Source organism: Giraffa tippelskirchi, chromosome 1 (assembly GCF_054371585.1).
Source record: "Giraffa tippelskirchi isolate mGirTip1 chromosome 1, T2T-mGirTip1v1.2.pri, whole genome shotgun sequence".
Taxonomy (NCBI): domain Eukaryota; kingdom Metazoa; phylum Chordata; class Mammalia; order Artiodactyla; family Giraffidae; genus Giraffa; species Giraffa tippelskirchi.
Genome location: NC_137275.1, coordinates 218113476 through 218134798, shown reverse-complemented (window position 1 = coordinate 218134798; position 21323 = coordinate 218113476). Strand labels below are relative to the sequence as shown.

Here is a 21323-nt window from a genome sequence, read left to right as displayed (position 1 = left end):
GGCCATTGCCTTAGTTCAAGAGTTCATTATTCTCTACCTGGACCAGGAAGTAGTGCAGGAGCCTGCTGATGAGACTCCTACCTCAGATCCAAGAGGAAAGAAGCAACCATACCATATATTCTTGAACAATAAACTTATCATCTCAAACAGAAGACAATCTCCCAATTTCTCCATGCAAAGATTTTTAAAGTATTTTGGGCAACTCGAATATATAAACATTTAGTGCTATGGGTGAAATAACCAAGCATTTAATTAATGTCTTACGGAAAAACTCAAATGAAATTTTTGCCCAACTCAATACAAGGATTCAATATAGGATGTGTGTATACAATGGCATATAATATAAAATCTATTATCTTGGAAATACTGCTATCCTCATTCTCCTGTTTTCTGAAACGATTGCATTCAAATGCTTCTCACATATCTCTAACATTAGTATCTTTAAAATTTTCATCTAACAGAGGTTTCCAGAGTATACTGTCTTCATTTCTAAGCTATTTTAAAAATAATCCTTTGGCTCCATCAGTAATACTGTCCTTGAAAAGCTAAAAGATACATTTATACAAGCATCAACAAAAGTTAGGTTTTTAAAATTTGTTCTGTAAGTCAGTAGTTTCAATGCTGGCTACAACTTAAAAGTCATACTATATTATAAATCTCAAGGTTGGTAAGAGGCTACATCTTAATTGTTTTCAACAGGAAAAGGAAATAATTATATGAAATGATAAATGTGTCAGCTAACACTATCCTAGTACTCATATTGTGGTATATAAATGTATCAAACCAACACTGTTGTACATCTCAAACTTATACAACCTTATATGTCAATTATATCTCAATTTTTTTAAAGGGTGATGGGGAGAAATCATCTGGGGAGTTTTCAAAATTCCCATTGCCTAGAAATAGTGATTTTACTGGCTTGTAAAGTGGGCACTGGGCGTGGCATTTTTCTTTTGGCCACTCTGCACAGCATATGAGATCTTAGTTCCCCCCTAGAGACTGAACCCGAACCCCCTGCCATGAAAGCTCAGAGTCTTAACTACCCAATCATCAGGGAATTCCCAAGCTTGACATTTTTAAAATTTCTGCAGCCTTTGCAAGAATCACCACTTAACGTGTATAATGAACAATCTCCACAATGTAATTTAGTAGTTCTCAGTCTTGATTACATATAAGAATCACCTGGAAAGCTTTGTAAAAATACTTATGCCAGGGTCCATCCCCCATCCCCCCACCTCCCCACCCCCCACTCCCCCCGCCCCCCAACCAGGATTCTAATTTATCTGGAATTAAGCCCCAGGGTGTTTCTACATTTTAAAGATATCTCAGATGCCGCTGCTGCTGCCGCAGCTAAGTCGCTTCAGTCGTGTCCAACTCTGTGCGACCCCATTGATGGCAGCCCACCAGGCTTCCCCGTCCCTGGGATTCTCCAGGCAAGAACACTGGAGTGGGTTGCCATTTCCTTCTCCAATGCATGAAAGTGAAAAGTGAAAGTGAAGTCGCTCAGTCGTCCGACTCTTCTCGACCCCGTGGACCACAGCCTACCAAGCCCCTCCGTCCATGGGATTTTCCAGGCAAGAGTACTGGAGTGGGGTGCCATTGCCTTCTCCTATATCTCAGATGAATCTCACTTAAAGCCAGAGTTGAGAACCTTCAAATGATGTTTAAAAGTCTGCTTCACCCACCATCACATAGTATGGGTTAGGGCACCTCCCCCTCCCACGACAACTTCTAGCCACCCCTTTACCAGGAAATCAAAAACTTGGGCAGAATCTTTGCTCATATCTGTTCCTTTTGTTTCAGGTGGCTTCTAGAAGCATCAAAAGATGGCACTGATTGAGAACATTTTAACCTAATTTGGCTTTCCCAAATAGAACTTGGTTGTCCCAAATAAAGGAATTGAGAGTGCCCCCAAAGGTGAGAGATTTTGTCAGGACTCAAATATAAAATATATCTTTTCCTAGATGATAGATTGGGAAGAGAATGCCATTTTATTTTTTCACCTATCATTAACAACAACCATTTCTTGAATGTTTACTATACCCAGGCACTGTGTTAAATGTTTACTGATCCCATTTAATCCTAAAACTATAATTTAAAATTAAATAATAATAATTACTGCCGTTTTAAAACCGAGATGCAAAGTGCATTTCCTAAGTTTGCCACCCAGCTAGGTATGAGACAGAACCTGGACCCAGGTCTTCTGCATCCAGTGCTCTACTGCCCTCTTCTGCCCAGCCATCCTCAAGAAGCTTTCACAAGAGGCACCAAGACTTGCATTGCCAGTGCCCCAAAGGACAGCATGGCATTGTAGACAGAGGGAAGGACCGCTAGAGAGAGGATCAGCAGACACCCTTCCCCCGCCCCACACTGACCATCAGCCCAAACCCTTCTGTCCCCAGCGTTCCCTGGTTCCCGGGCTCTGTGACATCACAGACAGCCCCGTCTCTCCTCTGCCAGCTGCAGGTGAGTTGAGGCTCAGAAGTTAGATCTGAGAGCAGGAGGGGTATTTTTTCTCTATTTAAAGGGACATCGTCTCCATCACGCCTGGGCACCTTTTCACTTTGCTCCAGGAAGCAGAGGCCATCTCTCTTACCGTGATCCCACTGCTTCTCTCCCTGGGTCCCAATCTCCCCACCTGTGTTGAATGACCCCCCAGGGTTCTTCCAGCTCCAGAAGTTTTCCTCATCACATGGAAGTGTAACCTCATCAATCTTTCCTGTTCTGGTCAAAGTGCTCCAGGGTCACTGGAGACCTGAAGTTCATGGTCACAGCAGGGGGGGCGGGGGTGGTAACCTAAGGGCCCTTTTCTTTAGCTCCTGCTTCCATCTAGAGGAGGGCATTGGCAGTGCAAGAAACACCACACCCAGCCCACCCTAGCCAAATCAAGCCCACATTTTCATCAGCATCAGCTTTTACACTAACTGAGCCTTTCCAATGTGCCAGACAGCTGTGCTAAGCACTTCCTATCACTATTTAATCCTCAAGACCACATTCAAGGGTAGATACTATTATCATTCCCACCTTACAGATATGAAAACAGAGGTTCAGGAGAGTTGAATTCTTTTAAATTTCGTAGCTAATAAGTAGTGAGTCCTTAGGAATTATACCCCCAAATATGTGCTTGTAATTGCTACACTACCCTCCCTAAGATCCTCTCCATTTCTGAAGAGGGTTCAAAAGTTCAAAACTCTGGGTTACAAACACTTAGAGGAGAAAGTGGTTCTACCTGTCTCCTCAGTGAACTGCTGGGGAGTAAAAATGTGAAAATCATCACTGCTAGATTCAGATAAACTTACATTTTAAAATTTCTGCTGAGCTGTTACTACAGGAAGATCCTGAAGACACTGGGTATGTATAAGCGGCTTTAGCAGAAGAGATTTCCATTTTGTTCCATTCAATGTGAGGAGCAAAATCTGAATTTAGTTAAACAAGGGAGACCTATGCTTTGATGACAAAGTCTCTGAGCAAAGCTAATGGCTGGTGTTTTATGGGTTTGTGAACGTGTTGAGTTCGTGGTCAGGTGGTATTTCAGAGGCAGGAGTGCCTAGGGATGGCAGACCATCAGCCATGAAGGTGTTAACTACTGTCTGTTACTTTCAGGAGAATGGTCATTGAGGTAAAAGTTCATTAACAGATTGAAGGGTTTAAACAGGTCCCGGTGATTATCTGTTACCAAGGTTACAGAGCAATTGGTCTTCACTTATAAGTGTAGAAACTCCCCCTTTTGGCCCTCCCTAAACCAAAATTGCAGGAGATACTCTTGGGGATTGTACAGATCTTCACCACTGTTGTTGACTTTCCTTGAAGACACAGTTCAAGTTTTCCACTTATAGGGATCTGGTGTTCAGTTTGAGCTTCAATCAGCCTGATGTCTTCTTGTTTGTCCTTAAATTATCTGCAGAACCATATGTTGGGCCAGTTGCTGCATAGAAGTATTCAACTCTCTGGACAAGAGCCAATGGGTGACTGTGAGACAATCCAAACCTGTGAGCTGTGGATTTTCAATTGGTTGTTTGTGCCCTAGGGTGTGAGCTGTTTTGTACTATGTCAGCAAATGTGAAGGAAAATGAGCGCTTTGTGTTGTCCACCTCCTTTGGAGGGCTCACTGTCCTCAAAAGTCTAGAGTATTGATAAGCCCATAAAAGACTTTTTTTCCTTTCCAACGCTGTGTAAGTCCACGGAGGGTACCGGGGAACTGGACACTTGGAAAGGTCCATGTAGTCATCAAAAAAAAACAGTCGCAGTTAGCATTGAAGACTCTGACTTTCCTACAAGACATAAACCATGTCAACAGTCAAGCAGTATCATTGTCCACCTTCATCAATTTTCTTTGCGAGTTTAGAGGAAGAACAGGCAGGTGTTGAGTGCTAAGGCTCCTTAGAATGGCATCACTAGACAAGTCTGGACATTTGACCTTTGGCCATAATGCAACATGAGTTCTTCTCATGGTCTTTCTGCTCAAAGTATATGCAAGTATCTTCATCTATAGGATCCATATTCTCTAAGAACAGAGGAAATTTTGGTCCTGTTTTTATTTCAGAAACCAATTGTTTTATCTAGGAAGTCTTAAGTCATTTCGATTTCTAGTTAATATTTTAGGACTATTTGAAAATAACTTGGAGATCAAAGTTGACATTTCTCATTCCAATTTATTGTGTCTAAGTCCACATTTCAGGTCTAAGTCCTTTGCAAGAAGAGAAGAAAAGTTTCCCTTAAGCTGTTGGTTTACCCCAGAATGTCCTGAAGTTTATTCAGTCTCCTATTGATTCATTTTGGTTTTATTTGCAATTCTGAATCTTTGTCCAATCTACCTTTCCCTTAAGAGAAAGGTTTTTATTTTTTTAATAGCTTCTGAAATAATTTTATGTGGTATATTTTCTGTTTCTAAACTTCTCAAGCCCTTGATCCTTTTTGGAATTATGCATGTGTGCTAAGTTGCTTCAGTCGTGTCCAACTCTTTGTGACCCCATGAACTGTATAGCCCACCAGGCTCCTCTGTCCATGGGAGTCTCCAGGCAAGAATACTGGAGTGGGTAGCCATTTCCTTCTTCAGGGGATTTTCCCAACCCAGCGATCGAACCTGCATTTCTTATGTCTCCCGCATTGGCAGGCGAGTTTTCTACCACTAGTGTCACCTGGGAAGCCCCAGGAATTATACATAGATGGGTTGTTTAAATCTTCTGATCTTCTCCATCCTGCTGTTTTAACATTTTCCCCCATGTTGAAGGTTAACAATTAAGTGAACTAACTGATACAAGTGTGATAATTCAGGGCAATAAATAACGGAATAACAGAACCCTGAATTGGACTGAAACTTTCTGTTCTGAAATTTGGCATGATTCTAAATATTTCTCCTCAACTCAGCTCTCACCAGATTTTAAATTCAACCTCTATGGAGCCACCTTCTTGTTTTAGAGGAATATTGTGCAATGTTGATTGTTCATTTCTATAGAAATGCCCCATAAAGAAAGTTTATGTAGGCAGTTAGGGAAAGGAACAAGAGAAGTTTAACTGGGTGATAAAGATAAACTAGGGGTCCCCTGGTGGCTCAGACGGTAAAGAATCTGCCCAAACTGCAGAAGACCTGGGTTCGATCCCTGGGTCAGGAAGATCCCCTGGAGGAAGGCATGGCAACCCACTCATCTTTTTGCCTGGAGAATTTCATGGACAGGGGAGCCTGGCAGGCCACAGTCCATGGGGTTGCAAAGAGTCAGACACTACTGAATGATTAACAGGTGCACAAAGATAATGCTTTGTGGAGGAAGAGTGAGAGATGAAACGAAGTAAGTTTCAGGTTTGAGAAGGAGTAAGATCTTTTTTTTCTTCTTTCTGAGGTCAGAGTATATCAATCAAAGAAGCCTTCTATTGAGTGAGTGAGTTTTTGTCTTCTCTCTTTTCTACTGTGCCTCTTGAATCTACTATTTTTGACACCGAAAGTTTGCCATAATGGACATTGTCATTTTAAGTCATCTAGCAAAGTTTTTGTCATTAAGATAAACACATCAGAGTACATTGAATGAGAGTATATATACAGAGCAGGAGTTTTTCTGGAAAGAGGCAGCAGTTTAATATAGATGAGACCATGAGAAACAGGAAAGAGTACGCTATGCTCTGCTTAGTCGCCCAGTCACGTCTGACTCTTTGCAACCCCATAGACCGTGGCCCGCCAGGCTCCTCTGTCCATGGGGATTTTCAAGGCTAGAATCCTAGAGTCTGTTGCCATGCCCTCCTCCAGGGGATCTTCCCAACCCAGGGATTGAACCCAGGTCTCTCCAATTGCAAGCGAATTCTTTACCGCCTAAGCCACCAGGGAAGCCCAAGAATACTGAAGTGGGTAGCCTATCCCTTCTCCAGGGGATCTTCCCAATCCAGGAATCAAACCAGGGTCTCCTGCATTGCAGGCAGATTCTTTACCAGCTGAGCTACCAGGGAAGCCCAAAAGATACACTGCTGCTGCTGCTGCTAAGTCGCTTCAGTCGTGTCCGACTCTGTGCGACCCCATAGATGGCAGCCCACCAGGCTCCGCCGTCCCTGGGATTCTCCAGGCAAGAATACTGGAGTGGGTTGCCATTTCCTTCTCCAGTGCATGAAAGGGAAAAGTGAAAGTGAAGTTGCTCAGTCATGTTCTACTCTTAGCGACCCCATGGACTGTAGCCTACCAGGCTCCTCCGTCCATGGGATTTTCCAGGCAAGAATACTGGAGTGGGGTGCCACTGCCTTCTCCGATACACTACAGTTAGTCAAAAGTTTATACTTTGCATAGTGTCTTGAATTTCTTGGCCAAGGAGAACCTAAAAGAGTTCATATGATCTATGCCCTGGAAATCACTAACTCCAGAATAGAGGCTGAGAAAAGTGACCATTCATTGCTTAACAAGATAGACATGTGCTTATGAAGGTTTGGAGACACCCAAGGCAAAACTTTAGCAATCTCCTTCCTATAAACTGACCACCAGTCTAACAGACCTCCAACCATTAGACCCCAGGGCTGCCTGGTGGTGGGGGCCGGCTAGACTTAAAGCCTTCATTCTCTCCTATGAAGCACTGCCTTCTACACTCACATACATGAGGTAGTCTAGAACAGCGAAAAACCCCGTGAAGCAGTTGATAGAAGTAGATGAAGAGAATTGAAACTACAGCAAGCAGCAGAAGAATCTGTGTATTAATGGCACGCTTATTCGCTAAATGATGCATCTCCAAAACAAAAGATCTGATTGCCTCATATTAACTTCCATTTGTTTATAAATCCTAAGAAAATAAAACAAATTCATTAAAGAGTCAGTGAAATATGTCACAGCTCAAATTATGACAGAAAACTCGCTTGGCAGCAGAGCCAAAGGACTATCAGAGATTGAGGCTAAATGGGCCGAGAAAGTACCCCTCTTGGTCCAAGGATCCCACATAGTGGAGACATCTGTATGTGTTGAGTCTGCTGAAGGTATCTAGCCACAGTATATAAAGGATGCTGTCAACATATTGAATAGCTTATGTGCAGGAAGATAAAGATTTTTGTATTAATTATTAAGAATCAGTTGTGGCTCAGCTGGTAGAGAATCCACCTGCAATGCAGGAGATCTGGGTTCGATCCTTGGGTTGGGAAGATCCCCTGGAGAAGGGAAAGGCTACCCACTCCAGTATTCTGGCCTGGAGAATTCCATGGACTGTACAGTCCATGGGGTTGCAAAGAGTCGAACACAACTGAGTGACTTTCACTTTCACTTTACTAATAGAAAGCTATTGCCACAATTCAAGGTGGCTTGTTAGGTATCACAGTGGAGAAAGTGAGACAGAAATGCCTACAAATGAGACAACTCATTTAGTGAATTGAGTATTGTGAGGGACATCTAACCAATGCCATGAGAAGAATTTTCTACAAGGGGGGTTTACCACTGAAAGGAAAAGGAGAACACGAAGCATTCAGAAACCTGGAAAAGTTGGTACACAATGAAAGAACTTTGGGATGAAAACAAGGCCTTTTTCTGGACTGTCCAAACTAAGAAGATGCTTGAAGTGATCATGTAACCTAACCTCCTCTTATTACTGGTGAGGAGCCTGAGACAAAGAGAGACGCAGGGAGTTACTCAAAGCCACACGGCAAGTTGGTAAGAGTGTGCTTCATCACCACATTCCCCTGCGACCTGGACCGGCAGAATAGTTTTGTAGCCAATGAGCTACATGAAGGGAATGACCACTGACTGGGCACTTTGAGTACCCAGCACCACAGAGGTCACTTTGTGTATGTTTAAACCTTTACATTTGCGAAGCAGGCACTGCTATTCCCATTTTCCACAGGATCAAAGTGAGGCTCGAGAAAGTTAAGGAACCTACACCTAGAAACAGAATAGAATACAGGTCTGCAAACATGTTTATGTGCATTTCTGCGCGGTCCAGCATTTTGCTGTAGTGAGGTCCTACCTGGAGCATGAGTACAGGTAAAGGACTGGCACTTTTCACCCACAGTCTTATGTTTATTTAGGAAACAGCCCTGCCCAAGGAACTGGGCTCAAATTCAAGATCAGCTGATTCAATAAGGCACCCCTGCAAGCAAAGCTGGAAGAATAGAGGCTTCAAGTCCTTTCCATGGGTAAGAAAATTTTGTATAAAACAGGGAAAATGACTTTAAGAGAACCACTAGACTGAGGGGCTTGGGCCTGCTGCCTATGGGGGAGCTACAAAAGATTTGGGAAAGGAGAGGGCTATTATACCTTGGGGGAGGCTGAGCCTATATGACCCCCATCACAGTGAATTTCCAATGGGGCATCTGGAACTCAGGCCCTAGAACCCAAGGGCCCCCATTCCTTTTTCTTCATATTAGCAGCTCACCAAAACCTAGCCTCGAAGTTCTTCTCTTTTTGCTGCAAATGCTGTGAGAAACCCAATGATGCGGATGACTCCAAGATCCCCAATCAAACCCAAGAGCTTCAGCTGTTGAAGCATGGTAGGTACCAGGCAAGAATGCCCTGCCCGGCCTCGGGAGACCTCATATTGCTCATCCCCCTCCTCCTGAGATGCCCTCAGATTTCCTTCAGCTTTTGAGTGAATAATGCCAAACTAAAATGAGGTGAAGACTGAGCAACTAAGTAACCAAACAGATAAACAATAGAGCTTAAAATCCTGATACTTACAGTGGGATGCTGGGACTAGCAACGTCAGCATACCTGGGAGTTTGTTAGAACTGAACTTTCAGACCCTACTCCAGACCTACCAAGTCAGAACCATTATTTTAATATGACCCACAGGGAAACCTGAATGTATATCATAGTTTGAGAATCATTTGTCTAAAGACTATAAAGATAGTGCTTAAGAACCCTGCCTTAGGTATACCTATGGCTGATTCATGTTGATGTTTGGCAGAAATCAACAGAATATTGTAAAGCAATTATCCTTCAATTAAAAATAAATAAATTTAATTTTTTATAAACAGTTTTTTTATAATTTTTTATAACAGTTTGTTTGTTTTTTGTTTATAAAAAACAAACAAACAGAGCCCTGCCTTTGGGGCAGAGGCTAAATTCAATCAGCTCTGCTACAGACCTGGACAAGTCAATTACCCTCTCACTCCGAGTTTGTGTCCTTACCTGTGAAACAGGGATACTTATACTGTATTATTGCTTTTCAGAATCACTGGGAGGGTTAAAAGAGGGAATGTATAGAAGCAAAAAACACAGGGCTTGCACAGAGTAGGAATTCAACAAAAGTCAACAAATGGAAACTGTAGTATAAGGTATTGGTCAGGAGAAGATAGACTGCTGCTAAAACAAATATGCCTTTCAATCTCAACGGTTTACAAAAGTGTATTTCTTGCTCATGCAAAGTCTGTTACATATTATTTTTCACCTCTAGCCAAGGCATCTGGAACACATGGTTTCCAGACCAGCAGGTATAAGAGGGAAGAGAGAGAGAAGGCATCCTGGCCTTCAGTTTGTAATTATATCCTTCTTAATGATCCAGGACAAAAGATCATAGTGGAGGAGACTGGGGGTCAAAATCAGCAATTTCAGACCAAAAAAAACCCCATGCGTTATCGTCAAGATCAGGCAAAGCTGGGACTAACACACAGTTGAGTGGTCAGTGGCGGCATGGTCCCGCTGGGAGACACGGCAGTTCAAAGGCAGGAAAAAAATTCTCATGGCGTATTTTGCCAGAAATCCATACCTAGGAGCCTTTAAAACATTTCCCCTGGGAATACTGGATTGGCCAAAAAGTTCACTGAGGGTTTTCTACGGATTTTATTCCATTGGATTTTGGCCAACCAAATACTTTCATGATAAAAAACAAGAATCTTAAAAATGTCAGCTCCTTTTTCCAAGATGATGATAATAATTACTGAGCCCCTATTAGATGCAAGGCATTGTCTAGGCACAGGGACTCAGCTGTGATCAGGTAAGTCCCTTACTGTTTCAGAACTTAAACACTAGAAAAGTGGTCTTATTTAACTCCCATAACTCTAAGAAGTGGATCTGATTATCCAGAATGAATGTATTATTTTGCAGTTCTGAAAACAGAGGCAGAGAGAGGTGAAGCAATTCGTTCAAGGTAGGCAGCTAGAAAAGAACAGAGCTGTTTATTACAGAACACTGCTTAGTCTGTTGACAAGATTGTGTTACACTTCTAAGAATCTAGGAGTATATCAAAACAAAGTCTTATATACAACGTTCATCACAGTGGTGTTTATGGTAGAGAAATTTGAAAATAGTCTAAACACCCAAAAATAGAATATTGGTTAAATAAATCCTGAATTATCCATAGAATATTATGCAACTATTTTTTTAAAAGCTTAGTGACATAAGAAAACAGCTTATGATACGTACAAAGTAAAAGCATTCATAACATATAGGATGTGATGGACTATGTAAAAATTGTTGTTGCTCAGTCGTTAAGTCATGTCCAACTCTGCCACCCCATGAACTGCAGCACACCAGGCTTCTCTGTCCTTCATCATTTCCCAGAGTTTGCTCAAACTCATGTCCATTGAGTTGGTGATGCCAGTGTATCCTCTGTCCAGCCATCTCATCTTCTGTCGTCCCCTTCTGCTCCTGCCCTCAAGCTTTCCCAGCATCAGGGTCTTTCCCAATGAGTCAGCTCTTTGCATCAGGTGGCCAAAGTATTGGAGCTTAAGCTTTAACATCAGTCCTTCCAATGAATATTCAGGGATGATTTCCTTTAGAATTGACTGGTTTGATCTCCTTGCTGTCCAAGGGACTCTTAAGAGTCTTCTCCAGCACCACAGTTCGAAAGCATCAATTCTTCAGTGCTCAGCCTTCTTTATGGTCCAACTCTGTAAAAACATCCATAGGCAAACCCTGGAACTGTGATCATATCTGAGAGGAGTGGTGTTTGGGGCATTTTTTTTCCTACTTCATATTCTTCAGTATTCCCTAGCTTTTGTATAATGTATATGAATTATACTTATAAATGGGAAAAAGTAAACTTTATGTTTTTAAATAATATTTGGAATCCAGTACGTGCTTATGAGGGGGTGTCAGGATACATTTAACAGGAGGCTTCCTGTGTGCTGTTTTCAGTCTTGCATGAATTCTATGTTCCTTAACAGCACCTGAATACAGGTGCCAGAGAGCTGGCAAGCCGGCTTTCGGGGATAATAGAAATTCATGTATCTCATTCATATGGAAATTCCATATGGTGAACAGCAGCCATTTACAAGTCTCCTCCTTTCTGATATGTAAAGTAAATGTTACAACCCCCTCTCTAGAGAATAATTCTAACCTCCGGCTTTCTAGATGACTTGTTAGACTTTTGATCCCTATCTCTGCTAAAAAGGGCTATCTGGTAAGAGAGTATATATATGCCCACAATATGTTGAATAAATGCCTTTGTTCTACCGAGCACTGGTCCCCGTGTCTTTCCTCATTCTCTCTCTCTCCCTCTCTCTCTCTCTCTCTCTCTCTCTCTCTCTCGCTCTCATGCGCTCTCTCTCTCTCTCTCTCTCTCTCTCTCGCTCTCTCGCTCTCTCCGTTTCAGGCTGTTTCCACGGAGCACAGGTGTCCATCGTGTCTACTTACTTGCCCGGGCTTTCAAGACCTCTTCGAGAGGGCGCCCTGAGCCTACGTAGACGGTGCTGGCTCTTTGTCCTAGAGTTATATTGGCATACTGTGTAAACCAGGGAATATCAGCCTCTTTTCTTCCTTCTTTTCTTATTGGTCGACTCTGTACCCCCAAGTTCCGGTCCATTAAAGGACCACAACAAGGGGGGAGAACTTAGAATGCTGATTCAGGTACACCTCATTCCATAACCATCGCCGCTGGTCCATGTGCACGCTCCAGAGTCGGCAAAACACTTTCGCCTCCGTGACCTCCTCTGAGCACCCCACATGACCACGTGGAATTACCATTGCCAGGTGTGCAGAAGGATGAGCTCAACAGACAGACCCTCAAGCACAATGATGCAGCACCCTGCGTGAGTCTGGGGAAAGCCACGCTCCCCTCAGAAAAGACAACTTCCTGTTTCAGCAGCAGTGAGTATGAAGGTGAGTTCGAAACCGGGGCCCTAACGCTGACCGGGAACCTTTGGGGTAGGGAGCCTTGTCCTCATGTCCAAACCCCAGTTTGATACTGAGCTCAGTGGGGTGACAGGGGTGGCGGGACTGCTCCCTTTAGGATGCTGCAGTCACATTCTAGAACACATCGGACAGAGCCCAGGGGTCAAAGACCTGCCTGTGTGATCCTCTGAGCTGGGAATCCATGGGGGCAGGAGGCCTGAGAGGAAAGAATTCGTATCCATACTTTCTGTCTACATCCCTATGGCATTGTCTTTTGTGTGTACAGTGTGTGCGTGTTCGCTTAATGTCTGCTTCTGCCTCCAGATGGTAAGTTCCAGGAGGGCAGGGCCTACATGTCATTCCTCCAAACTCAACCAGATATATGGCAGATAAACACGCCAAAAAACGCTTGTGCATTGAAAGTCTCCAGGTAGAGGAGGATGCCTCTGAGTCCTAGACTGTAGCCATAGCCAGGAAGAAGACATGTGGCTCCACTGATGGGCACCGACGCTGTGTCCGGGTGACCTCACATAGCTCACAACCACCCCATCAGGCTGGCTGTTGAGACATAAAGGTCCTCCAGCCCAATCACTTCAGAGGGATTCGTAACAGGGACTTCCCTGGCAGTCTAGTGGTTAAGACTCCGCACTTCCAATGCAGGGGGCACAGGTTTGATCCCTGGTCAGGAAACTAAGATCCCGCATGCCACGCACATGCCACACAGTCAAAACAACAACAAAAAGGCTACCAACCCCTTCTCAGAGTAATGTATTTACATGCATTTAATAAAATACATAGAATTATAAAGGAAATCAATTACATATATATATGATAAATAAGATTCCACATTTGAAACAAAAAAATTTCTCCCAACAGCTAAACCCTTCTTGCAATCAAAATCTCTAAGTCCAATTTCTATAAAAAATCAAAGGGGTCCTGCTGTACTTGAATTAGGCATGAGTGTCTGGGTGCCCCACCAGCTCCCCTCCCCCCACAGGGCTCCATGGTGCATAGTTTAAAAACCCATCTCTGATGGTATAGAGGAGGCTTCAATCCCTAGTGGGAAGGGGCTTTCCCAAAGCTCAGCAGAGAGTGGTGGTAATGTCAGAACCAGGACGGGCCCAGTTCTTGTATTTTCTAGGCCACTGCATTTCACAAGACAAACTACTGTCACTGAATGCTCCGATAGGAGCACCAACACGTCCCAGACCGGGGGGCCATATGACTCACAGACTGTTCCAGAATCTGACACTGACCAGGGATGGAGGCGACCGGAACAGTCCATCTGGGCCCAAAGCAGAGGCTTCGCCCAGTGTTGTCCTTCCCTTCCTCCTTTCAGATGTAAAGTCACAAGTTTGCAAAAGAGGGTTTCACAAGAGAAACCTCAGCCGCTACTCGCAGGATCACTGGCCATACCAACCATGCCTCATTGGGAGGCCCTGAGCATTCTAGACGGCAGCCACCTTGCAGGTCTTGCAGGCTGCACAGCTGCGGAGAGTTTCCAGGAGGAAGAGGGTGGTGCACCGGGACCATGAAGACTGATTCAGAAACTCCCTTCCAGGAGGAGAAGACGTCTGAGCCAACGCTGTGCTGCCAGCAAGAGTCACTTCAGACCCCAAAAAAGCCGCTTGGGAGGAGCTGCCTCCAATTAAAGTCTTTGGTGACATCACAGGACTGTGTCCCTCCTCTTTTCCCTCCCCCTTACTGGTACATTCAGTTTATAGACGAGTTCATCCACGTTTCTTACATGTTGGGTGCCTTTATTTCTTAAATATAGATCCCTGTTCCATTTCACATTTATCATTATATATATTAAGTATGGATCCATATCTTTTTGGACATTTATTTGAAAGACCATCTTTGGCTCAATCATTTGTGATGACTCCTTTATCCTCATGTACAAAAATTTCATATGTATTTTGGTTTCTTTCTGAAATTTCTATTTTATTTCACTGTAAGTCAGTCTGGTACCACCTCGTCTTATTCCTCCATTTTTTTAAATTTATTTTTTAATTGAAGGATAATTGCTTTACAGAATTTTGTTGTTTTCTGTCAAACCTCAACATGAATCAGCCATAGGTATACATATATCCCCTCCCTTTTGATCCTCCCTCCCATCTCCCTCCCCACATTCCTCCATTTATTAAAAATATAAACATTAGTATCCATTTATCTAGATCCATTAAAAAATATATTGATATTTTGGGGCAATTGTCTGGCAGTCCGGTGGTTAGGACTGTGCTTGCCAAGCAGGGGACACAAATTTGATCCCTGGTCGGGGAACTAAGACCCCCACGTGCTGTGTTGCTGCCGCTGCTGCTAAGTCGCTTCAGTCGTGTCCGACTCTGTGTGACCCCACAGACGGCAGCCTACCAGGCTCCCACGTCCCTGGGATTCTCCAGGCAAGAACACTGGAGTGGGTTGCCATTTCCTTCTCCAATGCAGGAAAGTGAAAAGTGAAAGTGAATTCGCTCAGTCATGCCCGACTTAGCGACCCCATGGACTGTAGCCCGCCAGGCTCCTCCATCCATGGGATTTTCCAGGCAAGAGTACTGGAGTGGGGTGCCATTGCCTTCTCCGACATGCTGTGCAGTGCAGCCAAAAAAGAGAAAGAAAAAAATTGATATTTTATTGTGACTGTACTAAATTTTAAAATTAACCCAGAAAAAAATATAAATTAACATAGGAAGAACTGACACCTCTATAATGTTGACTCCTCCCATCCACATACAAATGGCTTTCCATTTGTTCAAATCTACTTTTTTGTCTCTCAGGGCTATTTTTAAATGTTCTTCGTATAAATTTTGCAAATTTCTTGTTAAATTGGTTATTGCCGTGATAGCACAGAGGCCAAGACAGCGGGAGGGGAAGCAGCAGCATCATTACCACCCCAGTAGAGAAGGAACTAAAATGATACAATCCATTTGTAAAGCAATCTGAACCTTTACAAATTCCACCTCTGGTCACTTCATTTGCCAATTACTGGTGGTGTCACTTTAGCCAAGATACCTAATAAATTTTGTGCCTGTTTCTTCATCTGTAAAACGGGTACAGCAATGGCATCTACCTGTGGCAGAGCAAACTCTTAGCCAGTTCTTCACCTTTCTTAGCCAAGTCTTCTTGGATGAAGTGTCCTTTCTTCCCCCTTGACTTTGAACTTCATCATATGACCTGCTTTAACCAATGGAAACCTAGTAGATGGGATACCAACAGAGGCTTAGAAATGTGTTTTCACAGTGGGGCTTACTGTCTTATGCCTCTAGAATCCCCTTGAGAAGAACATGCCCCAGCAACCTATTCCAAGGAAGGAGATACATGAGGCAGAATCGCCCCAGCCAGCCTGATGAACATGGCAGACAACATGGCATCATGAACCGAGGGAAGGACCGCAGAGGAGAAGGTCAGTAAACCTCCCCGTTCCTTACCTTTGTGGTCCAGTCAAACCCTTCTGTCCTCAACATTCCCTGGTTCTCAGGCTCTGTGACATCACAGACAGCCCCATCTCTGCTCTGCCAGCTGCAGATGAGAGGGGCTCAAAGGTTGGACTTGAGAGCAGGAAGAGTACTTTTCTGTGTTTAAAGGGACAACATCTCCATCACTCCTGGGCACCTATCCACTTTGCTCTGGAAGCAGACACCATCACTCTTCTCATGACCCCAGTGTTTCTCTCTCTGGGTCCCAATCTCCCCACCTGTGTTGAATGACCCCTAAGGGCTCCTCCAGCTCTAGGAGTCTTCCTCTCTGACCTCACTGATCTTTCTTGTTCTGGTTGAAGGGCTGTGGGGTCACAGGAGACCTGAAGATCACAGCCCACTGGGGGCAAACCAAGGGCCCTTTTCTTTAGCTCCTGCTTCCATCTAGAGGACGTCACTGGTAGTGCAAGGAACACCACACCCACCCCACCCCAGCCAGCATTTCTCCTGGGAAGACAAAGCCCATGCAGATAAACTCAAGGATGTGTTGGAATGCGCCAAGGGCTCTGGAGGAGAAAGAACAGGGAATGCCAGGGGAGGGGGAGGGCCATTTAAGTAGGGTAAATAATTCAGGTGACTTGGCCAGAAGACCTCACTAGAAAGATGACCTTTAAGCACAGGCTTGAAGGAGGGAGGGGTGAGCTTGGGGATCTCTGAGGAAGGGCGTTGCAGGCCAAAGGTGGAGCATGGAGCATGTGCAAAGGCAGTCGTGGTGGGGTGCTGGGTGCAGCTGGATGAAGGAAGGAGGAGACCGCAGGGGAGGAGGGGGCGAAGGCAGCAGTGAGACTGAATTTTTGAGGGAAGTCCCAGAGAAGGACTTCAGCTTTTCCTCTGCCTGACAGGAGAAGCCAAGGAGCAGAGGGGTGACATCATCAGACTTACACACTCAGCTATGTTGACACTAATGGAGACTGGGCTGGGAGGGGCCAGGAGGCCATTGCAATAATCCAGGTAAGAGATGGTGCTGGCTGGGAGGGGTGGGGAGCCAGTGCCCACGGGTGAGGTCAGGAAATGAAGCCAATGTGATGTTCGTAAAGACAGCCACCGAGACGGAAATTCCCAGAGTGGGGCTTTGGCCAGAGGGAAGAGGGAGCAAGGGCAGGAGATGACCAGGCACCTGGGAGAAAGCAAGGAGAAACGGGGAGTGAGACAAGGACTTGCAGCCTGTGTCATCAGAGGCAGAGGATCCTTGGAGAGAAGCTGCAGCCCAAGTGCCTCCTGTTATAGACGGGAGCCTGGGCCCAGAGCTGCCGAGCAGGTGAGTGATGGAAGCAAGAGCTGAAGGAGCAAGGCTGAGCTGCGTTACCTAGTCCAGCGGGACTGGAAAAAGAAAGGTCACTGAGCCAGCATCTATACGCACCTGCCACCCCAGTGGTCACTGGGCATGGTTAATCACTTACTCCTTTAAGGTGGGTACCACTCAACACTGGTATTTTCCAGGCAGGAAAGTGAGGCTCAAAGAGATTACAGAATCCACCCAAGAGCACAGATGTATAAAGCAGAAGACAGACCTGACCCCTAAGCATGGGCTGGCCTATGGGCGCTGCCACAAGTCCTGGCAGAGAAGGGACTGGCTTTCTCTGGTTGTAGTCTTCTATTCATTTAGGAAACAGCCTTGTCCAGAGAACTGGGCCAGACTCTAAGATCTGCTGATTTCAATAAGGCAACCCTGTGGTAAAGACTGGGCTTCCCAGGTAGCACTAGTGGTAAAGAACTCGCCTGCCAATACAGGGGATGCAGGAGCATGAGGGTTCCCTCCCTGGGTCAGGAAGATCCCCTGGAGGAAGTCATGGCAACCCACTCCAGTATTCTTCCTGGAGATTCCCCATGCACCGAGGAGCCTGGTGGGCTACAGTCCATGGGGTCGCAAAGAGTCGGACCCAACTGAAGCCACTGAGCACGCACACACGTGGTAAAGACTGGCAGAGCAGAAGCAGTATTTCCCATGGTTCAGAGAATTTGGGGCAGAAGAGGGCCTGGATCTGCTGGAGACACAGGAGGTTTGGGAGAGAAGCGGGGCGTGATACTTTGCAGGAGGCTAGTCCAGTATGACCCACTGCTTAAATAACAATGGGCTTCTGGGGTTGAGGTTACAGAGCCAGACACCGCAGTGCCCTTTCCTTCTTCCCACCGCCCACCAAAGCATGGTGTCAAGGATCTTCTGTTGCTGCTGCCCCGACGAGGGGGCTTCCACCATGAGTAGCTCCCACAGTCAAAATGCCTGCCAACAGCGTCACCCACGGACCTTCGGTAGGTTCCATGCATGTGTGTGTGGTGCTTTGGTAAAAACACCGAACCATTTCTCTGGACTTCTGACTCCCCACCCAGCTTCTGCTCTGGGTCATTTCAGATTTCTTTCAAGCCTTTTGGGGGTGTGGTAAAGGATTTTTTTTACTCAAACCTGTAACAGCAGAGCTAAAAACTACGTCAGTTATTAAATAGACACTTACTCCTTGGAAGGAAAGTTATGACCAGCCTAGACAGCATATTAAAAAGTAGAGACATTACTTTGTCAACAAAGGTCCGTCTAGTCAAGGCTATGGTTTTTCCAGTAGTCAGGTATGGATGTTAGAGTTGGACTATAAAGAAAGCTGAGCACAGAAGAACTGATGCTTTGAACTGTGGTATTGGAGAAGACTCTTGAAAGTCCCTTGGACTGCAAGGAGATCCAACCAGTCCATCCTAAAGGAAACCAGTCCTGGGTGTTCACTGGAAGGACTGATGTTGAAGCTGAAACTCCAATATTTTGGCCACCTGATATGAAGAGCTGACTCATTTGAAAAGACCCTGATTGGGAAAGATTGAAGGTGGGAGGAGAAGGGGACGACAGAGGATGAGATGGTTGGATGGCATCACCAACTCAATGGACGTGAGTTTGGGTAAACTCCGGGAGTTGGTGATGGACAGGGAGGCCTGGCATGCTGCAGTTCATGGGGTTGCAAGGGGTCAGACACAATTGAGCGACTGAACTGAACTGAACTGATGACCGACTTAAGTCCTACGCACTAGTCCGAGCTCAGTCTCAGCTACTTACTGTGCATGTCTCTGAATCTCTCTCTGAGCTTCAGCATCTTCTCTACAAAATGAGGATCATGACAACACACCACCTGCTTTTCAGGCTGTTAAGAAGATGAAATGAAGCAACATATATAAATGTCTAGACTATGGCCCCACCCAGGCACTCAATAGATGGTAATTGTGTATACGTCCCAGTAAGGACCAGACAGTCTGTGCTGAAGTGACAAAGAAATTCTAAGCTCTCAATTCCTTAACCCAGTTTGAGGTTATCTGTAGCTTGAGCAAGCAGAATATTTTTTTAAAGTCACTAATAATATGCAAATATCCCAAGGAGGATATGACCAAGACCATTTATTCACATGTAATTCAAAGCCTTTACCCGGGATAAATATTTTCGTTCACTCTTTCAGATCTGAATGCAGACCCTCAAAGAAATAATATGTCAACGAGATACCAACATCGTCATCACCATCACTGCAACAATTTTGCGCTGAAGAAGTGTGTTCCTGGGAGACCCTGATTTGTATAAATGGCAGCCCCTCGCATGCGTGGGAGGCTGCACAGCTACTAGAGTGTCTCCAGGAGGAAGAGGGTGGTGAACAGGGACCATGAAGACTGATTCAGAAACTCCCAGAGGAGGAGGAGATGTCGGAGCCATCCCCATGCCACCAGCAAGAGTCGCCTCAGCTCCTGGAAAAACCACTAGGAGCTGCCTCCAATTAAAGTCCTTAGTTGCATTGTAGGCCTGTGTTCTTCCTCTTTTTTTCCCCTCTCCCGGCCCTACTTCTGAGATTCCCTTGAGTAGGGGACAATTAGAATCTGGCATCCTTGATTACAAAATGAGGTTTGATCAATGTCCATCGACAGAGGAATGGATAAAGAAGAAGTGGTATATATATATATACAAGGGAACATTACTCAGTCATTAAAAAGAATGAAATAATGCCATTTGCAGCAACGTGGACAGACCTAGAGATTGTCATACCGAGTGAAGTAAGTCAGACAGAGAAGGAGAACTGTTGTATGTCATCCCTTAAATGTGGAATCTAAAGAGAAATTATACAAATGAACTTACTTACAAAACAGAGACTCACAGTCTTAGAGAACGAACTTATGGTTGCTAGGGTAGAGGAAGGATGAGGGGAAGGGATAGTTAGGGAGTTTGGGATGGACATGTACACGTTGCTGTATTTTAAATGGATAACCATCAAGGACCTACTGTATATTATTAAAAAAAAACGAAGTAAAAGAAAACCACAACAAAGAAATGAGGCTTGATTCTAAACCACTTTCAGTCACTCCTCACCCACCTGACAAAGGGCTTGGGAGAGGCTGGTCAGCATAACGGGTAGCTCTAAATAGATGTGGTAATAACTGTCTGGAGCTGGAGGCCAAAATACTGCTCGCCTACGCGGGACTCGATATGGTGCTCAGGGCCCTGGTGAACAGGCGGGCAGGAAGCGCAAAGCTCTGCAGTCAGCAGCCCTGTAGTGATGCAGAGCACAGCCCATGCAGATGTAGGAGCTGTTTGTGCTAAAACACAGAGCATGCCAACATGAGTAACATGCAAGAGAGCCCAAGTGGCTTCAACTTTAGTCAGGGAGCCAGGCACAGGAGCACATCGCTTCACATAGCAGACAACGATTTGGAAACAATAGCACTGGGAAACGTGGCAACCAACTTGGGTGTGTGGTGGAAGGCTTCCCGGTGCTTGAGTTTCCTGAAAGTCAAAAGGACAGAGGAGGGGGGAATGGTATTCCAGAAAAGGGGAACAAAATAGGCAAATTTGGGAAACAGAGACACAAGCTGATAGGAGTATAAGGTAGTGAACTTCGACGTTTGGAAAGATGAAAGTGAAGACCTGAGCCAGGGCATGAGGGGAGGTGAGGGGCACAGAGCATCAGGAATCTTATATCCAAGAAAAGAAAGTTAGACTCTGTCTGGAAGGTAATGAGGAGTCAAGAAAGGTAATGTTTAGGCAATAGTTGCTGCTGCTGCTGCTGCTGCGTCGTGTCAGTCATGTCCGACTCTGTGCGACCCCATAGACGGCAGCCCAACAGGCTCCTCTGTCCCTGGGATTCTCCAGGCAAGAACACTGGAGCAGGTTGCCCTTTCCTCCTCCAATGCATGAAAGTGAAAAGGGAAAGTGAAGTCACTCAGTCGTGTCCGGCTCTTCTCGACCCCATGGACTACAGCCTACCAGGCTCCTCCGTCCATGGGATTTTCCAGGCAAGAGTACTGGAGTGGGGTGCCATTGCCTTCTCCAGGCAATAGTTAGATAGCCATATTTCTAGTTTTTGCAGTGTGAACACAGTGAGTTGTTAAGAAGG

At 45.0% G+C, this 21323-nt stretch overlaps 3 protein-coding genes across 51 annotated transcripts in view; 2 read left to right on the top strand and 1 right to left on the bottom strand.

Moving 5' to 3' along the window:
- The window catches only part of TMEM268 (transmembrane protein 268), a 358336-nt gene that overhangs the window by 305665 nt on the left and 31348 nt on the right, over positions 1–21323 (bottom strand). For 2 of the 12 annotated variants that reach the window (XM_081575237.1, XM_081575247.1), the window contains exon 10: positions 10550–11280. The exons of 9 other annotated variants lie outside the window; for them this stretch is intronic. The gene's annotated coding sequence lies outside the window, so the exon portion shown is untranslated. Of the gene's footprint in view, positions 1–10549; positions 11281–15453; positions 15694–21323 lie in introns of those variants that run through there. One more of the 12 variants, XM_081575323.1, reaches the window with a different exon arrangement.
- On the top strand, positions 2433–14171 carry TEX48 (testis expressed 48). 17 transcript variants are annotated; one of them, XM_081575534.1, is made up of 6 exons: positions 2433–2466; positions 3905–3989; positions 8479–8586; positions 8821–8940; positions 12362–12490; positions 13842–14171. In XM_081575534.1, the coding sequence occupies exons 3-6, from the start codon at positions 8583–8585 to the stop codon at positions 13943–13945; spliced, it is 357 nt and encodes a 118-aa protein (XP_081431660.1). In that variant the 5' UTR covers positions 2433–2466; positions 3905–3989; positions 8479–8582; the 3' UTR covers positions 13946–14171. The 17 variants fall into 17 exon arrangements, with proteins under 17 accessions (XP_081431660.1, XP_081431593.1, XP_081431619.1 ...); XM_081575467.1 differs by having other exon boundaries at positions 13644–14171; XM_081575493.1 differs by having other exon boundaries at positions 8818–8940.
- TEX53 (testis expressed 53) lies at positions 16009–19735 on the top strand. 22 transcript variants are annotated; one of them, XR_014078476.1, is made up of 6 exons: positions 16009–16041; positions 16278–16375; positions 16818–16926; positions 17203–17384; positions 18072–18225; positions 19404–19735. XR_014078476.1 is itself a non-coding variant. In XM_081575591.1 (5 exons), the coding sequence occupies exons 3-5, from the start codon at positions 17081–17083 to the stop codon at positions 19511–19513; spliced, it is 417 nt and encodes a 138-aa protein (XP_081431717.1). In that variant the 5' UTR covers positions 16009–16041; positions 16818–16926; positions 17013–17080; the 3' UTR covers positions 19514–19735. The 22 variants fall into 22 exon arrangements, 3 of the variants coding, with proteins under 3 accessions (XP_081431717.1, XP_081431709.1, XP_081431702.1); XR_014078453.1 differs by having other exon boundaries at positions 18065–18225; XR_014078470.1 differs by having other exon boundaries at positions 17013–17233; positions 18065–18225.